This window comes from Ahaetulla prasina, chromosome 12, assembly GCF_028640845.1.
Source record: "Ahaetulla prasina isolate Xishuangbanna chromosome 12, ASM2864084v1, whole genome shotgun sequence".
NCBI classification, from domain to species: Eukaryota; Metazoa; Chordata; class Lepidosauria; order Squamata; family Colubridae; genus Ahaetulla; species Ahaetulla prasina.
In genome coordinates, this window is record NC_080550.1 from 8,599,547 (window position 1) to 8,620,969 (window position 21,423).

At 42.1% G+C, this 21,423-nt stretch overlaps 1 protein-coding gene across 2 annotated transcripts in view; it reads left to right on the top strand.

The window, feature by feature from the left end:
• ITFG1 (integrin alpha FG-GAP repeat containing 1) overlaps window positions 1-21,423 on the top strand; it is a 115,384-nt gene that overhangs the window by 2,817 nt on the left and 91,144 nt on the right. For both annotated transcript variants that reach the window (XM_058154772.1, XM_058154773.1), the window contains exons 2-6: window positions 2,411-2,483; window positions 3,738-3,877; window positions 6,394-6,451; window positions 6,623-6,697; window positions 14,165-14,259. In XM_058154772.1, the coding sequence (XP_058010755.1) occupies window positions 2,411-2,483; window positions 3,738-3,877; window positions 6,394-6,451; window positions 6,623-6,697; window positions 14,165-14,259 (441 nt within the window). The remainder of the gene's footprint in view (window positions 1-2,410; window positions 2,484-3,737; window positions 3,878-6,393; window positions 6,452-6,622; window positions 6,698-14,164; window positions 14,260-21,423) is intronic.

Below are 21,423 nucleotides of genomic sequence, written 5' to 3' on the forward strand. Positions count from 1 at the left end.
TAATGTTTTGGCCTCTTAAATGTGTTGGTATAGGAATATAGGCTAACAGTGATTCATAAACTGGTTTGCTTACCTTGTTTTCCTTTTGTTGGATAGGAAATGCATGCTGAAATGTGATTAGCAGACAAGGGGCTTTAATGTCCTTATTGTAGACCTCATGAGCCAGAATGTGCCATAAATGTTTTTCTCTTTGGCATGTAAACAAAGCAGCTATCCTTCTGCCAAATAACTACTGATACAGAAAGCAATTTTCTTCTTGTGCTAATGTGTTTACTTTATGAAAGGTCACAAAGTTACTTGTTTCATTTTGGCTTCAGTGTGTCTGAAGGCAAGCAGTGTCTCTGTGTTGTTGTTTTTTTCACGTGCCATAAATTAAGGCACAGTGCACTTTGTTAAACTCATAATTGAGATTACCTGATACAAGGAGTGAAGCTTGAGAAATGCCTGGTGGAAGGCAAAAAGTGTTTTGCTGGTTGAATTTCAGATTTAAAAAAAAAGGAATCTCAAAGGGTGCTAAAGTGATGAAAGAAATCTAGCTTTTTATTGGCGCTTGGGTATTCCATACCTTTATGAGTAAATAGGTAGGATGCTACCTGCACTGGAGGATTTCACTACAGCAGGGGTGTCAAACTTGATTTAATCAGGGTTGTGTTTGACCTTGGGGAGGGGGCAATGTCGGTGTGGCCAGGATGGGCGTGGCCAGCTCGACATCACTTGTGTCAGGGGCTCCTTTGGTGGCCCAAGCACTCTGCCAGAGAAAATGGGCTCTGGAGCTGTGTTTTCAGCTGTGACAACCTCCTGCAACCCTCTGCCAGAGGTACCACAAGCAAGTCCTTCGCTGATTTCAGGATGGCCCCCATCCTGAAGTACCCCTTGGGCTGAATGCGGCTCACGGGCCTTGAGTCTGACATCCCTGCACTACAGCAATAGCTATCACTCAGTTTATCTTTTTCGATGATTACATTTTCTTTATGCCTTTTGTACTATATAAATCACAACAGATCATTGTGCAATTTCAAAGAGAGAACTTTGTAAAAATAAAAAGAATAGAAAGCAGTAGGTTGGGCTCTGCAGAGGAAAGTTTGTTTGTTTTCTATATATAGTCTCTTTCTTTGACTTATTGTATACTAATACAGATCAGTAAGAAATGTAATTTGCAACTCTTAAGTAAAAAAATAGGTTACAGTACTTTTCAGTTTGGCTTACTTTTAATTTCACAGCTGTATTTTAAAGAAGACTAAGCATTTTTGTTTTCATTGTTTGAAAAGCTCACAGCAATGATTTTTTTAAAAGGGAGAATTTAAAAGAATTTAGGGCTTCCTGTATAGAGCAGTAACTAACAAACTTTCCTGAAGTTGCAATGTGAACTTTGGAGTTTACCAATTACAGAATAATAGAGTTGGAAGCAGTAGTGGGTTTCACATTTTTTTACTACCAGTTCTGTGGCCGTGGCTTAGTGGGCGTGGCTTGGTGGGCGTGGCAGGGGAAGGATACTGTAAAATCTCCATTCCCTCTCCAATCCAGGGGAAGGTTACTGCAAAATCCCCATTTCCTCCCAATCAGCTGGGACCTGGGAGGCAGAGAATAGATGGGGGCGGGGCCAGTCAGAATTTTTACTACCGGTTCTCCGAACTACTCAAAATTTCCACTACCGGTTCTCCAGAACTGGTCAGAACCTGCTGAAACCCACCTCTGGTTGGAAGGGATCTTGGAGGTCTTCTAGTCCAGCCCCCTGCTCAAGCAAGAAGTGCTGAAAGTGTTCTAGCATTTCCACATGAAATAAAGTTAAAACGTCAGAAATATTAAGTAGTCTTAGCTTGATCATTATGATCCATGTATGCATATCATACAAGGTAAAAAAAAATGACAGAGATTGACAAGCTTATTGCCAAGGCAACAAGAGATCAAGTACTTTTTAAAGTCCAGAACCTCCAGATACCATCCAGCAGTGGTTGGGCCCCTTTCCTAATTCCCTAAACTATAAGAAGGAGGAGATATGGCTGAGTTGCTTGTTTCTCTTATAGGCAATCTCAATAAAACAATGGCTGCTCCATCACCGGAGGCTTTCAAGAAGAGACTGGACATCCACTTGTCAGAAATGGCATAGGGTCTCCTATTTGAGCAGCGGGTTGGACTAGATGACCTACAAGGTCCCTTCCGACTCTGTTATTCTGTATTCTGTCATTTTAGCCTTCCTTTGGATTTGAGTTTGTGGTCAGGTCTTCTTAACGAGGCTAACCCATATATCCCCCCCAAAACCTGGGGAAAACACTGTATGTGCTTCTTATTCCTTTAAACCAAGAGGTAAATTGAGGTGGGTTGAAAAAGCATTTATGAAGGCAGAAAGTTAAAAGGTTGCTGATATTTGTTGTTGCCGTTTTAAAGGATGTATTTCCTCCTCCCTTTACAGAGAGTGAATTAAATATCTTCCTTGCGGACCAAAATGAGCCCTACTTTAAGCCGAAAGTCAAATTACTATTAAGGTAAATGCAGAACTACCAGAATTGTTCCAATAGATTTTTGTGTGCTGTTCTATGTATCTAGATGTTAAATGAATCTTGCTATAATACTCAGATCTCAAAAATCTGTTTTGTAATGCTCGTATGGGGATTTTTCTGCAGCCTCAAAGATGATTACAGTAATAATTCATGATTTATCTAACTGATAGTGATGTTTTACATTCGTAATGAAGCACAGCGCTACAGAACGTGAACTAACCCTCCTTTTTTGAAGAGAATGTACCTTTCAATAAATGTGCTTAGAGCTGTACGTGCAATATATATATACAATGGCACTTTTTAAGTATTAATGGAGCCAGTGGTTTTCAAAAATATATTGTAGACTAGCTGATAACCCAGCATTGCCCGGGTATTTATTTATCCCAACCCTGCCTTTGAGGTGATTATCTGTATTAGCAGGCACCTCCCCCAACAACTTGCCCTCTTTGCTTGAAGCTGAGGGCCTAGGGTGTTGTTGTTGTTTTAAGAACCAATCCCCCTTACCAGAGAGAGCCCCCTTGTGGAGTACTGTGAAGCGGTTACCTTGGCAACTCCACTGTGCTGTACAGTAGAAGCCATTTTAAGGCACAACAGGCTGTATCTTAACCAAAGTTGAATCCAAAATGTACACAATCACTGTCAAAAGTACTGGGATTTGACACTATAGATATAATTCATTCTTTTTCATTTCAGCGGTCCAGGCGTTCTAGAGTTATGCTGAAGCACACACAAACACACACACACACACACACCTGGGGTATTAGGGGTGTCTTACCCCCACAGTATTTCTTTCCAGAGAGCAGGTCATCCGTGTACCAAGTTTGATTGAAATTGCTCAAGGCGTTCCAGAGTTATGCTGGAACATACACACATGCACACACACACACAGAGCCATTTTTATATATATAGATTATTTTCCGCTTGCTCATTGTGCTTTCTGATGTTTAAACAGTATACAAATGGGGCAGAGGGGATGTGGCCATTTTTAGAAGGGTTAAGATAATGATAAAATTTAATCTTCGAAGATTGCTTTTTGGGGAATGAAAATGTATATTCTCCAAACTAGTTTTGAAATGTGAAATCATTCAAGCCATCAGAGCTACAGAATTTAGGAGGATTATTTTGTCAAGATTTTACCTTGAACTAGAACAATTATATGCAAGGCAGCATATATAAGAGGCATTTCTTTCGATAGATGTAGTATATTCGGTACTTAAGCTTCTGTTCTCTTAATTTTAGGGATGTTGTGATAACCAGTGTAGTTCCTGGGGATTATGACGGTGATTCGCAAATGGATGTCCTTTTGACAACTCGTCCACGAGAACAGCCCAATGCTGACCTATCTGTCTGGATTTTCTGGGGAAATAATCAAACTTTAGGTAGGTTGCATTGCAGGGATAATATCCAGAAAATATTCATTGAGTTCTTCTACAAAGCAGCTATAAATATCCCTATTCTCAGGTGAATGTGAGAGATGAGTGTACTTAAATTCAATTTACACATAAAGGTTTAGTCCTTGAGTGGTCGGTCCTTGATGCTCTCTGAGCTAGCTTGTTTACTTGTAGACGTTTCATTACCTAATTAGGTAACATCGTCAGGGCTAAGTCAATGTTTAGTTCTTGACTCTCCCTGGGCACAAAAGCCTAATTAATAATGGAAGGCCATATTGTAGCCCTGAAACATGTACTATACCTCCATTTTGATGCATGTTGCTCAACATCAAGCTAGAATAGACCAACCTGAAGAAGAGCTTATGTTTAATAAATCCACCGAAGAAATAAAAAAATATATATCTGGAGAAGAACTAGACGTAGTAGACCGCTACCTATATCTTGGCCAATGGATCTCAATGGAAGATGATAGAATAAAGGAAATTGAACACCGTATTAAATGTGGTTGGCAGGTATTTGGCACCTCGGTATGAGCTGAGGTAGCACAGTGGTTAGAGTACAGCACGGCAGGCTACTTCAGCTGACTGCTAGCTGCAGTTCGGCAGTTCAAATCTCACCAGGCTCAAGGTTGACCAGCCTTCCATCCTTCGAAGGTGGGTAAAATGAGGACCCAGATTGTTGGGGGCAATAGGCTGACTCTATAAACCGCTTAGAAAGGGCTGTAAAAACACTCTGAAGCTGTATATAAGTCTAAGTGCTATTGCTGTTGCTAAGCATAATTTTCAAGAACAACCTCCCCCTATACCAGAGGAGAAAAGTTTTCGATCAATGTGTGCTACCTGTTCTAACATATGCCAGAGAAACATGGACGCTAACCTTACAGTCGATACAAAAGCTATGAGTGGCCCAAAGATACATGCTTGGCATCACCAGACAGGATAGAAAGACCTGCAGGTGGATTAGAGAACAAATGAAAATATACAATGCCATGAAAAGAGTCAAGGGGTTGCAATGGAAACGGGCTGGTCTCATAGCAAGAAGGACTGGTGGCAGGTGGACCAAGGAAGTCATAGAACGGATCCCACTTGATAAAAAGCCTCCACAAAAGAGGCCCAAAACAAGATGGAGCGACGACATCAGCAAGTATGGAGGGCCCAATTGGCAAAAGAAAGCTCAGGACCATATTGGTTGGAAACAGGCGGAAGAAGCCTTCATCCCACAGTGGATGGACAATGGCTAAGATGATGATGATGATGATAAAGCATTTGTATATGACCAGCTCCTTTGGTCTAGCATAACACAGTGTGTATCTGTGTGAGTGAGTGAGTATAATTTATATACTAATATATAATATTATAATATATAATATATAAATTATATATATATAATTTATATACTAATATATGTAGAGGACAGGAAGGCCTGGAGGAATGTTGTCCATGGGGTCGCGATGGGTCGGACACGACTTTGCAACTAACAACAACAACAACATATAGGCTGAAGGGACGCGGTGGCTTAGTGGCTAAGACGCTGAGCTTGTCGATCAAAAGGTCGGCAATTCAGCAGTTCGAATCCCTAGTGAGCTCCCTTTACTTGTCGCAACTTCTGCCAACCTAGCAGTTCGAAAGCACGTAAAAAATGCAAGTAGAAAAATAGGGACCACCTTTGGTAGGAAGATAACAGCATTCCGTGTGCTTTTGGCATTGAGTCATGCTGACCACATGACCACGGAGACGTCTTCAGACAGCGCTGGCTCTTCAGCTTTGAAACGGAGATGAACACCGCCCCTTAGAGTCGGAAACGACTAGCACATATGTGCGAGGGGAACCTTTACTTTATATAGGCTGAATAAGCATGGAGCGTGATTTGCTCCTCTATCCGCATCTCCATTTGGTGACAAGAGATAGATGCATGAGTTGGAATTGCTGCAGAATTGTTAAATAAAGCGCACCCTTCTCTGATTAAGGTTAAAATTAAGCTGTGCAATGTCTGATTCAAATCTTTCCTTGCTGTATCATCAGTGAATAACTTTTTTTATTTCTTCTTTTAACTGTGATGTGAAATATCGTATCGTCTTCCATTAAGAATTACTCATATACATTTTGAAAGGTGCTTTAGAGATATTAAGAACATCTGTTCAGTATGTAGTGCTTTGATGGCCCATTATTATCAATCAAAGTAAGAATCATGATCAAAAGCGTAAACACTTCACTACAGGAAAGCATATTGGTTCTTAGAGTCTGCCCAGTTAATTATTTAAAGTATTGTTACTATAAATAAACAGATCTATCTTCAGTTCCTTGAATTTCTTCATCTCCCCCCAGATAAAATAGGAGAATCTGTTGGATAATTCCATATTCCTCAGGAATTGGAAGAGGATTAATTTCAGTCTGTACTAGATACAAAGAATCCTAAGAAATAAAGACCCAGTTGAATGTATATAAATGTGAAAAATGTAACAAGTGTGACCCTTTTTTTTTTCCTTTTTTTTTTTCCCTCCCCAGATATAAATCGTAAATTTGTAGCAAACAGGACATTTTCTGATGAACCATTAATCATGGAGTAAGTATATGCTTATTGTCAGGTTTTTTAAAAAAGAGTGAAATTATAGGTTGATATCATTTTTATCTGATTTTATTTTTAAAAAAAAATAAAAACGATGGGATAAAATTGGTTGTGTAACTTGAATATCCACCTTTTTGTTGTGTTGTTGTTTTGCTGTTGCTGCTGAAGTTTCAATGGTGATTTAATTCCTGACATCTTTGGAGTTACCAGTGAATCAAAAAGGCCAGAAATACTAATTGGCAGGTAAGCTAATTTCTTCATTATTGCTGTATCCTAAGAGTTTGCTGTAAGTCCTTGACTTACAACAGTTTGTTTAGTGACCATTCAGAGTTACAATGGCACTGAAAAAAGTGACTTATAGCCGTTTTCCAGACTTACAACCATTGCAGCATCCCCATGGTCACATGTTCAAAATTCAGACCCTTGGCAACTGGCTCATATTTATGACCGTTGCTGTGTCCTGGGGTCACATGATCCCCTTTTGCAACCTTCTGACGAGCAAAGTCAATGGGGAAGCCAGGTTTCACTTAACAACTGTGGCAAGAAAGGTCATAAAATGGGGCAAAGCTCACTTGACAACTGTCTTGCCTAGCAACAGAAATTTTGGGCTCAAATTATAGTTGCATCTCGAGAAATACCTGTACGATATTTCTGTATAGACCTCTCGCTGTGAGTTGTGTATTTTTACGGAACAGAACTTTGGCCATATACTGTACATTGGTAATGTACCATACCTTAAAAAAACCGAATTTGTTGCAAAGCAATTGTAAACTACGGTTAATTTTACGGATAGCCCTCGATTTAAAACCACATTTGGGACTACAAATTCTGTTGCTAAACAAAGCAGTTAATAAATAAGTCATATCCCTTTTGCCATCTGGTCATTAGATTAGATTAGATTTACAAAATTAGAAGGGACCTTGTAGGTCATCTAGTCCAACCCCCTGCCCAAGCAGGAGAACCTACACCATTTCTGACAAATGGCAGTCCAATTTCTTCTTAAAAGCTTCCAGTGATCAAGCCCCACAACTTCTGAAAACAAGCTGTTCCATTGGTTGATTGTTCTGACTGTCAGAAAATTTCTTAGGTTGAATCTCTCCTTGTTCAGTTTCCATCCATTGTTCCTTGTCAGTTGCCTTGGAAAATAGCTTGACACCCCACTCCTCTCTGGGTAGCCCCTCAAATATTAGAACACTGCTATCATATCTCCCCTGGTCCTTTTCTTCACTAGACCAGCCATGCCCAGTTCCTGCAACCGTTCTTCGTATATTTTAATCTCCACGCCCCTAATCATCCTGGTTACTCTTCTCTGCACTCTTTCTTAGAGCCTTAACATCTTTTTTATAGTGTGGTGACCAAAACTGGATGCAGTATTCTAGCTGTGGTCTCACTAAGGCTTTATAGAGTGGGATTAGAACCTCACTTAATCTTGAGTGCATCCCTCTGTCAATGCAGTTTTGGATTGCATTGGCTTTTTTGGCTGCCGCTGCACAATGCTGACTCATAACCTGTTTCCCCGAAAATAAGACCCAACCGGAAAATAATCCCTAGCATGATTTTTCAGGATGCTCGTAATATAAACCCTACCCCCAGAAATAAGCCCCAGTTAAAATAGTCAGCCGGATGGATGCATTTAATGCTGTATTTCCCTGAAAATAAAACCTAACCAGAAAATAAGCCCTAATGCATCTTTTGGAGCAAAAAATAATATAAGGCCTGGTCTTACTTACATATTTAGCTGCTTCCCCATTGACTTTACTTATCAGAAGCTACCTGAGAAGGTCACCATGGCGATTTCATAACACACACACCCCCCAGGACCTTTTAACCATCGTAAATAGATGCTGATTACCAAGCCCCCAAACTTTTATCATGTGACCATGGGAACGCTACAGTGGTCATAAGTGGTTATAAGTCACTTTTCTCAGTGCCGTTGTGACTTTGAACAAATGGCCGTAGGTCAAGGACTGCCCGTTTCTTAGAAGATTCCTTGTTTCTTACCTGTAACGAAAGGAGGGGAAGAAAGTCTTGATGCTGCATTTGCTAGTCACAGTTTATAGTTATTTACATTAAACATTTGCATTAAAAGAAAATCACTTGAGCAAAAAAAAAAAAAGAAACCCTGTTTCTCGGTTAATTAATGTTTTTAAAATTACTAACTGCACAGCTTTCTTATTATTAGAAATTTGGAGGGATGCAGCCGTGTATCATGTGTCGTATCCCACTCCTCCGCTGACGGCCGGGTCAGGGAAATCCGAATCAGGTGTGCCTCTGCAGCTCTGCCAAAGTCCTAGCAAAGTCCTCAGGGCAGGCAGGAGACCAGAAAGTGACTTCAGCAAGATATGTTTAGACTTTGCCTGACTCAGAGAATGACAGAAAGAGGATCCTTTATATAGGCCATGGGGTGTGGCTCCATGACTCAGCACTTATCCAGGCCTGCCCCTCCCTTCCTTCTGTTGCCTCCGTCTATCAAGTCTTCTGACGCGAGGGTCACTCCAGTCTGCAGCTGTTGGCAATTGACCTCCCTCAGGCTCACATGCTGTGGAGGAGGGGGAGGGGTCTAGTTGCTCCGTTTGCCTGGGCATGGAGCCAGAGCTGGGGGCTGGAGGTACTTCCTCCTCTTCAGCCTGTCTGGGCATGGAGCCAGGGCTGGGGCCGGGAGGCATACTAGGACATTCCTCCATGTTCAGAAGCAGATAAGAAGGCCCCGGCTGTGGTGAGATCGGACGAGACACAACATCATGTCCTTTTTTGATGCACGCGTGCAGTTAATTTATGGACACATTCGGAGAACTGCCATCTTCAGCCAAGGGGTTGCACTTTTACAGATAATCAATACGAGAGCTCACCACCTCAAAAGTAAAATGGTTTATTGTGAAGTGTTTTGCACTCCCCCCCTCCACATGGGGCTTTCTAGCAGTTCTGTCAAGACAAGCACATCACACTTAGAGAAGTCAATCAGATTATTTTCCTGTTTCCATAGAAACAGCCCAGCAATTTTCTAACTTGTCCCATCCCGTTTCCACACACCCCCCAACTATTTTAATTAAGCAACATGTTTGGTATCCTTCACAATTAACTTTTGTTAAAAGGGAAAAGATTCACTCATTTAGTTAGGTAAACGAGGAAGTCAATTAAGACTTCTGGTATTTGAAGACACAAATTCTGATAGTTGGTACAGGTTGGATTTTGTCCCAGAAATCTGTTTGTGGCATTTTCTTTGACAGGACAAATGAGTAGCGCGTAAAAAGCAGCAGGTTTGTTGTAGAAATCATGTTTTAGGTTTGTATGGTATAAGTGTGGGTGGGCCTACTTTCCAGAAAGGGGAAATCAGTTGACCATTAAGGTAATTTCTGTTTTACCCGAGATTACTCAATAAAATCTGTGACTTTACAGAACAAAGCCTGCAAATTGCTCGGGGGGGGGGGGTGTTATACCGCAGCAATTACAACCTTGCATGAATTTTGTTAAAAGATTTTAGCACCGTTTTGAACTGTTAAAAAAAAACCCAAAACATCTCCCTATTCTTAGTTCTCTTCCTAACAGATGAAATACATTTTAACAGTCATACACGTGGTAAGACAAGATTCTCACCAATTATCAATTTCCCTTAAGGTGTTGAGCCACAAACTACCTGCTTGGTGTGTTTTGCAAAACAGCTAGCAATACTGTGAAGTATCTGTATTTCTTTTCTTTTTCTTTTTCTTTTTTTCCCAATGGAACAAAACGTGCAATTAAAACATTTTTAATCGCCTGAACTGATGGCACTAGCTTTTCTCTAAATTTAAATCAACTTTCAAATCGCTCAGGTAAAGAAATCAAATTCCATTGATGTCTTAATCAACAGAGGAGACTTAGTTGAAAAGCGAGACTCAAGGGAATAAGCATCTTAAGCCAAATCTTCTTAAAGAATGCTTAATCATTGAATGAACTGGTCAGAGGTTTAGCCAGCATAGCAATTTCAATTAAATGTATTTTAATCATCAGCTTAAAGTGAAACTTTCAGGCAAATGAGTTGGCTTATTCATAATTTTTCTCTTGTTTCTTATTGCTAACAGTTGTCTTACTAACGCAATTTTAAATATTCTTTTAAGACCTATATTGGGTCTCCTTATATCTATATGCAGTTCAGCCTATTTTCAGTTAACCACTTCAAAAGTAAATTATTACAGAGTTGTTTCCCAGTTGAATTCTCCGGTACAGGCGGTTCTCCACTTATTACCACAATTGAGCTCAAAATTTCTGTTGCTAAATGAAACTTTTGTTAAGTGAATTATGTCCCATTTTACAACCTTTCTTTCCACAGTTGTTAAGTGAATCACTGCAGTTATTAAGTGAGTCACAGGGTGGTTCAGCGAATCTGGTTTCCCGATTGACTTTGCTTCTCCAAAGGTCGCAAAAGGGAATCACGTGACCCCAGGACACTGCAACAGTCATAACTATGAGTCAGTTGCCAAGTGTCTGAATTTTGATCACGTGGGCGTAGGGATGCTGCAAGGGCTATAAGTGTGGAACATGGTCATAAGTGTTGTGACCCAGGCCCAAGTAGGTAGTAATAAACTTAGTCCGTGGAAAAACAAACTTTATTCGAACAGCTGGGAATTACTTCATTCCCGGCGTCATTCAACTCAAAGTAAAACAAATGCCCCCCAACACAAATTCCTCAGTTATCTCACAAATCTTAGTCCAATTAGGCAAACTGCCAAAGGCCCTTCCTGACAAACGTCCAGAAGCCAGAAAAACAAAGATGTACACAAAGCAGAAGACAAAGCTACAACGTTATTTTCTGGCAAAGCTGAAACACCAGTGCTGGTCTGTTTTAAGCCTTATGGGAGGGGCCAATCATCTCTTGGCCCTACTCCCGAGTTGTCCTCTCTGCTTGAGCTGCTCTTGCCTTATGGCAGCTCTTCTCATGCATGGATTAGGAACAGGCTCCTCCTGTTCCTCTGTCTCACTACTATCAGTCTCTGGAGGCTCTGGAGTCTGCACCTCACTTCCTGATGGCCCTGGCCCCACCTCAGCCTCATCGCTGTCCGACTCGGTTGCCAGCTCCATAGGCTGCTGACGGACCACAACAAGGGCCATTGTAACTTCGAACATTCACTCAATGAACCATTGTACGTCAAGGACTATCTGTACTAATTTTTTTAGAAGATGGGAAGATCTTTCAAAAGCTGCCAGCGAAGGGGCAATTTCGACATGCAAAAACTGAACCGAAAGAAAAATTCTAACCCCCCCTGCCCCCCCGTTATTTGGCAAAGTGTAAATTTGAATCAAATTTGAAACGTTTCAAGCTCACGTCGCCCTGCTTCTAACTTGAAGCAGCTGTTCCAAGATTTCAGAAAGTGTTCTGAGCTCAAAATAGCATTGCGAAATCAGAAATGTGCAATTGGATTATGTATCACAAGTGTCAGAGAGAAGGGCTCCAGCTACTTTGACCTTCTACTCCAAGGTAGGATGTTATACCTCTACCTCCTAGAAACTGTTTTAAGGCAGAATTGCAAGGCCATGGCTATTGGTTGATGCACCAAAGGTTCACCCTATCCCAATCCAGAGAGGGTGCCATTAAAATTACTAAGAGCAATTTTGCCAAGTCCCCAAATGTGCTGCTTCCTGTAGCTCGATGACTGGGATTGAGAATCACAAGGACGGAAGACTGAATCGGATTCCTATTTTTACGTTGCAATCCAAGTCCAGCTAAAAAAACAAACAAACCTATCGATCGAAATTGACGTTTAATCCAACCAGCCTTGACTGCCTGGACAACTGATCTCCCAGAGTCGCTCGCCCGTGAGTGAGAGGAGCAGTCTCTCAATTTGATAAAATAAATAAAAACAACAAGAGACTGGCTGTTGTTCCTTACAGAAAACAGGCATTCAAGGTCATTTATGTTGTGGCCTGCCGGCAGCCAGCAGAGCTAGCAGTAGGGGAGGTAGGGGAGGAACATGGGCCAGTCCTGGGGGCTGGGGAAAGCTCGGACGAGGGCTCTGCGTCGGAGGTAAAGAGGAAGCTAGGCAGCAGTGAGGCAGAGGAACAGCTGGACCCTGTTCCCATTGTGCATGCGCACACTGCGCAGAGCTGCCAGAAGACAAGAACAACTAACTCTTGTATAAATTTTCCTTGTATGCAGTTGACATTGTTAATTTATAATTTCTATCCCATAGTTGCTGCCATTTATCTAACTATCGTATAACCAAAGTACCACTCTAGTACTTGTCAGTATTTTTGCCAGCCATTTCCAGAACATCATAGAATCATCGTTGTTTTTCCCAGCCAGGCTCAATATATCATCTTCAACTGGTATTGATAGCAAATATTTTTGGGTCTCATGCAGTGGTGGGGTTCAAAATTTTTTACTACCGGTTCTGTAGGAGTGGCTTGGTGGGCGTGGCATGGCTTGGTGGGGGTGGCAGGGGAAGAATACTGTAGAATCTCCATTCCCTCTGCAATCCAGGGGAAGATTGCTGCAAAATCCCCATTTCCTCCTGATCATCTGGGACTCAGGAGGCAGAGAATAGATGGGGGAGGGGGCAGTCAGAATTTTTATTACCGGTTCTCCGAACTACTCAAAATTTCCACGATCGGTTCTCCAGAACTGGTCAGAATCTGCTGAAACCCACCTCTGCTCTCATGTAAAAGAAGATCAAAGCTTTTTGTTCATTGTAATTTCTGTGGCGATTGGTGAACTATTTTAAGCATGTGTCCTTTTTTTTAAGGCCGGCCAGACAGATAAAGTGTGTATTTCTGATCAGAGTGTGGGTCTAATGTTGCATTTTGTACAGCTAAATTTGGCTTAGCCTCTATGTTGTGGTCCGCCAGCAGCCTGCGGAGCTGGCAACGGAGTCAGACAGCGATGAGGCTGAGGAAGAACATGGGCCAGTCCTGGAGGCTGGGAAAGGCCCGGATGAGGGCTCTGCGTCGGAGGCTGAGGTGGGGCCAGGGCCATCGGGGAGTGATCCGGACTCCAGAGCCTCCAGAGACTGACAGTAGTGAGGCAGAGGAACAGGAGGAGCCTGTTCCTAATGCACGCCTGAGAAGAGCTGCCAGAAGGCAAGAGCAGCTCAAGCAAAGAGGATGACTCAGGAGTAGGGTCAAGAGATGATTGACTCCTCCCATAAAAGACCAGCAACGGCATTTGGGCTCTTTGCTGGAAAACAACGTTGATAGCTTCTTCTTGTTTTGTATCAGTACCTTCTGAACTTTTGCCAAGAAAGGCCTTTGGCAGTTTGCCTAATTGGACCAAGGTAGGTGATAGGACTGAGGAATTGTGTTGGGAGGAATTTGCGTTAATTTAGTTGAACTACTCTGAGAATGAAATAATTTTCAGCTGTTCGAATAAAGGTAGTTTGTTTTTTTCACTGACTGAGTTTCCTACTACCTACTTGGGCCAGGTCACAACACTCTATGAGGGTACATACTAAGGTTCTTTCTGGTACAGTGCAATGCCAATCAAATAATTAGCATTCTGGTTTTGTGTTTTTTAATGAACAGCAAAAGAAACTAGAGTAAAGTCAGACTCCCATATTTTAACTCAATTCATTCCATCGTAGTCATACAAGCTAGTTCATTTTATAATGAATATAATGCACAGTGTCTCTTACTTGCTTCATTTAAACTTTTTTTTAAAAAAGCATTGGTCTTCTAACAACGTATGTGAAGAACCTCACAAAATGCCTATCAGCTGTTAATTTTCAAAATGTCACTTCCCAGGAATTTAACGTGGCAGCAAATGCCGGATGCCGACCGTGCGATGTTGAAGCCTCATTCCCATGCATTCATCGATATGAATCAGGACTTCACAGCAGGTAAAGTCTCCTTGAAACTTTTAAAAAGTTTTCCTGTGATGTCGACACAAAACAGCAGCGAATATTAATCGGAGGCATGCAAAACGTTTTGAGCGAAGAGTGCTGCGAGCAAGGTCAGAGCAACCTACTTCCAGTTCAAAAATACGTTGCTCATCTTTGATCTTGAAAAACTAAAAGAACATCGGATCCGATTAGTGTTTGAACGGGAGACCCCCTCGGAATTTATCAACACTATGGGCTAGAGAGGATTTTGTGTGTTGTTGTTTTTTTAAATCCCAGAAGGCAATGGTAAAAAAACCTTCTATATGTACTGCCTTAAAGTCATGGAAAGTTGAACTCAATTCAAAGTAGGTGTTCATCAGTCTTCATCGCATGTTTCCCGAACACGGCAACCTCAAGGCATATGGACTTCAAATCCCAGAATTTCACCGTCACCTGGGAGCTGAAGTCTTATCTACCTGGACATGACTGCCTATAATGAAATGTGTACGCCCCGCACATGCATGCACGACCCTCCCGCTCCCCCGCCCCCCTGCACATGCACACACAACCTCCCCGCTCACCTGCCCCACCCCACCCGCACATGTAGGGTAGGGTGGGATTCAAAAATTTTAGCAACCGGTTCTCTGCCCGGTTGCTGGGCAGGCATGGCCATGGTGGGTGTGGCCTACTCGGCCTCCTGCACAATGGTGGGGGGGGGCTTTTTGCCCCTCCCAGGCTCTGGAGATTTCCCCTGAACCTCCGAGAAGGTGAAAACAACCTCTCCCGGGCACCGGAGGCTCTCCGGAGGCTGAAAATGGGCCCATTTCCAGATGTCCCAAACATTCAGGACGCCCATTTTTTGCCCTCCCCAGACGCCGCGCGGGACCTACACTGACCTGGCATCCAAAACGGGGCCGCGTGGAGACTCTTGGGAGCCTCCTGGGCCCAAAAACGGGTTGTGGGGGAGGCGCTGCATCCCCCTGTGCTCCCCTCTGCACATGCATGTGCGACCCCTGCCCTCCCCGCACATGCGCACACGACTCCCGCGCATGCGTGGGCGTCTCCCACATGCCCCCCCGCCCCCTGCACATTCTGAAAATCATCTGGCAGGTGGGAGGCGCCTGCGCATGCGCAGTGGAACTGAGCTGGGCGACAGCTCCTGTGCCCACAGAGACGGCTTTGCGTGCCAGCTGTGGCACACGTGCCATGGGTTTGCCATCACGGTGCTGTGCTATGCATACTATGATAGAGTTGCTTGATGGTTAGATAGGCGGCTGCATAAATATGAGAAATAAACAGCTGTACTCTGCTGACTTGGGTTTCTCTCACATGGGCTGGATTAAGGGTTAATTTAATTCTTTGGCCTCATGTTGCAGTTACATCACGATTCTTTTCGTTCAAATAACGTCGCCCCCTTTTTTTTTTAAGCGTCAGCTTTCAAAACGGCGGGCAGGAACGATTTTACGCTTGTCATATCAATATCCTAAATTATAATTAAAAATGGACAGAATCGACCTTTCCCCCCCCACCCCGATTTCCAATACCCCGAGTTAATCCAAACGTTGGAATGTTAATAACTTTTAACACCGCGCCACGTTGTTGCACTGGAAACCATACAAGGCGTCGAGATTTATAGCAACATAATCAAAAGGGAATTGAAAATAAATAAATAAGAAAGGAGAGGCAGTTTGCTGATTCCAATTGACACGAGTATCTGTGACTGTGCGTTATTCCATTTAATTTCACTGCAGGCATCTCTTTCTCTCTTTCTTCCTGAAGGCATTTTGAATCTCAAAAGCATTGCCGGCTTTTTGCACTTTGCTCCGTGATATCGGGGAATTTTCTTTTGGTTAGTGGATAACGAAGGGGGATCTCAGATCTCATCTGATTGATCACGAGAGTTCTTGCATTATCTGCCTCTGTAGGCTCCTTGTGCCTTGTTGATTTCCCTTCACCTTTTCCATTCTTGGTGATTATTATGATTATTAAGAGTGTGATTCTCCCAGGTTCTTTCATCTTCCAGCTTTTTTTTAAAAAAAAACTCTCTTGGTTTTTTTATTTTTTTTCTCCCCTTGCTTTTTTTGTTTTGTTTGAATGTCTCCTTTGATTTGGTTTTGGCTTTCTTACCTCTCTGTACATTTCACGTTTTTTTTAATCCTGGTTTTTTTTCTGCAGCATGTTTTTTTAAAAAAAAAAACCTCACCTACTGGGTGATATCACGAGCAATAAATCAGTACGATTCTATTGATTATAATGGGTCAGATTATGGCAGAGAGATAAATACAGTGACTGAAATGGCTTCAGGGGTGAATAAGAAATGTAGAATTGGATAAAAGAAATTGAAAGATCAAAAGCAAAGGTGGGGGGGGGGGGGGGAGAGAGAGAGAGAGAGAGAGAGAGAGAGAGAGAGAAAATACGGTTTGTCCTATATAGAGAGAATGTTTTCTTTCTTTCTTTTGCAAATGGGCCCAAGATACTAAAAGCAGCTGAACTGTTTTTGATAGTGACATTATTAAAACAGATTTAAAGTATGTATGGAAAACGGAGGTGAGGTTACTCGCAACATTTTTATGCCAAGTTCGGGGGGGTGGGGGTGGTCCTTAATATATTTCAAACTGCTGTTTTACCACCCACTTTCCTGAGTGGTATTATTTACTTAGCTGAGATCTAAAGAGCTGTTTCTGTAGGTCCTTCCAATCCGTTTTGGAATTGCATGGGTTATCTAATAAAAATTACGCATGTAATGTATTTTTGGGAATAAGAACATCTGTTGTTAAGAAAATGAACATGTTGAGACACTTGGAAGTAACTTTCTGCAATCCGAGCCTTATCTTTTTCTATGATACATCTATTCCCAATACAGTATATGTCCTAGATTTGGCAATAATGGACAGTATTGGACCAAAATTCTCTGTCTTAAAATATATTCCTGAAACCAAAGAATATTTTTTCTTTGTTTAACATTCCTATCATTTTTTGTATTTAACTATCCTATCTTACCTCTTTTCCATTATCTGACCATTTGCCCATCTGTCACCTATCAGCCAGCTAGACATCATCTATCTGTCTGTCTGTCTGTCTGTCTGTTTATCTATCTATCTATCTATCTATCTATCTATCATCTATCTATCTATCTATCATCTATCACCTATCATTTATCTATCATCCATCCATCCATCTATCTATCTATCATCTATCTATCTATCTATCTATCTATCTATCTATCTATCTATCATCCATCCATCCATCCATCCATCCATCCATCCATCTATCATCTATCTATCTATCTATCTATCTATCTATCTATCTATCTATCTATCTATCTATCTATCTATCTATCTATCTATTTCCCTGTGTTCTTTATCTAAGGCATTGGGTATGCAGCTAATGCTATTTAAGTAACTTGAGAGAGCCCCTTCAATGAACATTTCAAAATGAAATTGCTGTTAACAATATTGATAGCACAGGTATCTTAAGGGAGCTTTATCCCTTAAGAGTCATTTATCCATCCATCTGGTTTACATGCTGCTCTGATGAGAACCATTTCTGAGCGGCTTACGGGGGTTTAATGCAGTAACAGGATTAAAACATAAATTCCATAAAGAAATACATCCAAGCCCTGAGGAACATTCAAATGCAAATGCTTCCCTTGTATTGGGGGGGGGGGCAGGAGAGGGATGGTGGGGGGAGGCGCGCAATTTCAATCCAATCCTGAAAGCTCCTTGAAAATGTCAGATTTTGTTTCTGCTGTTGCTTCCTTCTCTTCCTTTTACTTCTCCTTTTGCTTCATTTTTTCTGCCTCCTTCTTTCACTTCTCTTTCTCCTCCTTCATCTTTTCATTCTCCTCCTCCTCCTCTTTTTTCTTCTCATTTCTCCCTCCTCGAGCCCTTCTCTTCCTTTTCCTTTTCTTTCTCCTTTTCCTTCATCTCTTCCTCCTCCCCTCCTCTTCCTCCTTCTTTCACTTCTCTTTCTCTCCCTTCATCTTTTCATTCTCCTCCTCGTCCTCGTCCTCTTTCTCTTTTTTCCTTCTCATTTCTTCCTCCTCCTCCCCTTCTCTTCCTTTTCCTTCTCTTCCTCCTTTTCCTTCATCTCTTTCTCTTCCTCCTCCTCTTCCTCCTTCTTTCACTTCTCTTTCTCCTCCCCCCCCCAAAAAAAAAAGAATTAAAGGCAATCAGATCTCCAGGAAAATCCTACTCCACAGTAAGGAAAATATCGACCTAGAGAGTCCATCTCAATAATCCATGCAAATAACACTCCCTAGTGTATACGTGCTTATCATTATTGACACAGTTTTTCTAAAAAAAAAAAATGGAAAAAAAATGTCTTCAACTCTAATGCTTCTTCATCTTTGATTAATGTCAAGTAATATTGATCTAATCTGCCCCCCTTGGAGACCACGGTTTACATACTGTCTCAAGCCCAAGGAATTCAAATGTTGTATTTTTTAACAGAAACAGATTTATAGGTATGAGTTGCTAAAGACATTCAGCAAGGTGTTATATGTGGATGTTGAGTTAAAAAAAATGTTTTTTAAAAAAGGCAATTTTTTTTAATAATTGGGAGCTGCCACATATTCTTGAATATGAAGTACTCGCAGTTTAAACTAATAAGACTTCTTATAGGTACAAGTGAGATGAACGTAAGGTTTATAACAGGGGACTCCAACCTTGGCAACTTCTATTCAATCATCTATTGCAATGTCCTTCCTGTTAAAGACTACTTCAGCTTCAATCACAATAATACAAGAGCAAACAATAGATTCAAACTTAATGTTAACCGCTTCAATCTTGATTGCAGAAAATATGACTTCTGTAACAGAATCATCAGTGCTTGGAATACTTTACCTGACTCTGTGGTCTCTTCTCAAAATCCCCAAAGCTTCAACCAAAAACTGTCTACCATTGACCTCACCCCATTCCTAAGAGGACTATAAGGGGCGTGCATAAGAGCACAAAAGTGCCTACCGTTCCTGTCCTATTGTTCCCTTTCATTATATCCAATTAATACTTTTGCTTATATACATACATATTTTAGCGTATATTTTATATATATTTCAGCCTATATATATGTTTATATGTTTATATGATATGTTGTTGTTTTTATGTCAATGTTTGCGTATACTGTTGTGACAAAAAAAAAACCACTTTAAGACTTCTGGACTTCAACTCCCAGAATTCCTCAGCCAGCTGGTTTATAAGGAAGTGGTTTGTGTTCACAGAGTTTTGGAACATTGCCAGTGTATTCTCAACATCATCACTTGTGTTGTTTACTCAACCTCTGTGAACTAAAAATTCCTTTGTAAGTGTCAGAGAGGGGAGGTGCCTTTATTGTCAAGCTGTATTTGTGCTCTTCTCATTCTCTTCGGTTTTGCTGCAATTTTTCCCCGCCCTTATGTTGTCATAGCTTAATTTTGTGATTACCCTGTCTTTCGGCAAAGGAGCAAAGTGGCAATTACATTGCTGTAGTCTCACAGCAGTTCCACACACACATACCCCACACACAATCCTTTGTAGAACTAAAACAACACAAGGCCTGCTCAGAGGCTTCCTTAAGCTTTGAGAAAACAACGAAGCTTCAAAGAAGCTCATCATCAACTGAGATCGAGAGAATAGACAAACTCGGTTCCATTGAGGGCCGCATCAGGGTTGTGTATGACCTTGGGTGGGTGGGTGGGGCATGGCTGGGGTGGGCGTGGCCAGGGGGACATGGGCAGTGGTCACTCGTGTTGGGCAAATGGGGTGGCCCAATTACTCTGCTACTCCCGAGCTTGCAGCCCTCCCGAATTCCATTTTCCCTGGCAGAGGCACCGCAGGCTGGTCCTTTGCTGTTTCCAGGGCAGCCCCGCGGGCCAGCCTGCAGGGTGCTTACATCTGACCCGCGGGGCCGCCCTGGAAACAGCGAAGGAACGGCCCATAGCACCTCTACCAATGAAAACAGAGCTCCGTTTTCGCTGGCAGAGGGTTGCAGAAGGCCGTGACAGCCGAAAACTGTGTTCCGGTGCTCGTGAAAACCAGCTGACCAGCACTCGTGTGTGCGCCAGAAACCAGAAGAGCAGCTGGCAACGGTGCATGTGCCCACAGAGAGGGCTCTGTGCGCCACCTCTGTCATGCGTGCCATAGGTTTGCCATCACGGACTTAGAAGTTTTTAAGCCTTTATTATCATCGTTACAATTTTGACATCCTCTTATAGACACTTTACAAACGCTTCCCTTGATGGGTAGGGCAAGTCACAGAGCTTACAAAGTATCAGGGCACGGTAAAAAAAATAAACCCCATTGCTGAGCTACGGCCACCTAAAATTTTATTTCTTAAGAATCTCTCTGTGGATCTATGTGGGACCCAGAGGCAGCTGATGTTTAAAGCCAGTCCCTTTGGCTTGAGGTATAAAGGCGATTTTTTTTTTTAATGAAAACAATCTGTTAAAAAAAACGAGGCAAGAAACCAAAGAATATGTCACAGTGCTACATTGGGCATCCAGGTTCTGTCTAAAATCCAAATGTCCCGGGTGAAAGAGAGGGAAATTTTATAAAAAAAGTGTTGGAAGAAATGTCCTTCTGGGTTCAGTTCCAAGTGGGGAAAAAGACACTGGAAACATGGAGACTGCTTGGAAAGATGGTTTCATGGTGGACAGGATCACATGGCTTGAGTTCCTGAACAGAAAAAGAGCCAAGATGCTGAGCGCGCCTTGGTTTTATGCCCTCTCTGAGCTTTGAACTCCCTGGGGCACAGGAAAAGTATCCTGATTGGTTGTCAGAGTCCCAGGGGGTGGGGGTGGGGTCTTAGCTAGCCTTGCTGGCTGATGTAATCTCCCCAGGGGCCATGTGGTGAGTTTCTGTTGCTAGATGGGTCCTATTGTGTTGCAGATGATGGTCCTATTGACAAAGGTGGAGGGGAGGGGTTGGGTTTCTGCCTCTGGCCCATTGACAAAGTTGGGAGGGGAGGCAGGAAGGTGGGAGCTGCTTTGTCTTTAAAACATGTTTCTCCATTTCTCATCCAGGGAAATATATGCTGCCTTTTTAATATTTCCTAAAATATCTCATTCTTCTTGGAGAGGGGTGGGTGCTAACTTCCTACACTACATTAGGCATTCAGGTTCTGTCTAAAATCCAAATGTCCCAAGTGAAAGAGAGGGAAATTTCGTAAAAAAAGTATGTCAGCTCCTTTTTAAAAGGAAGAAAGGAA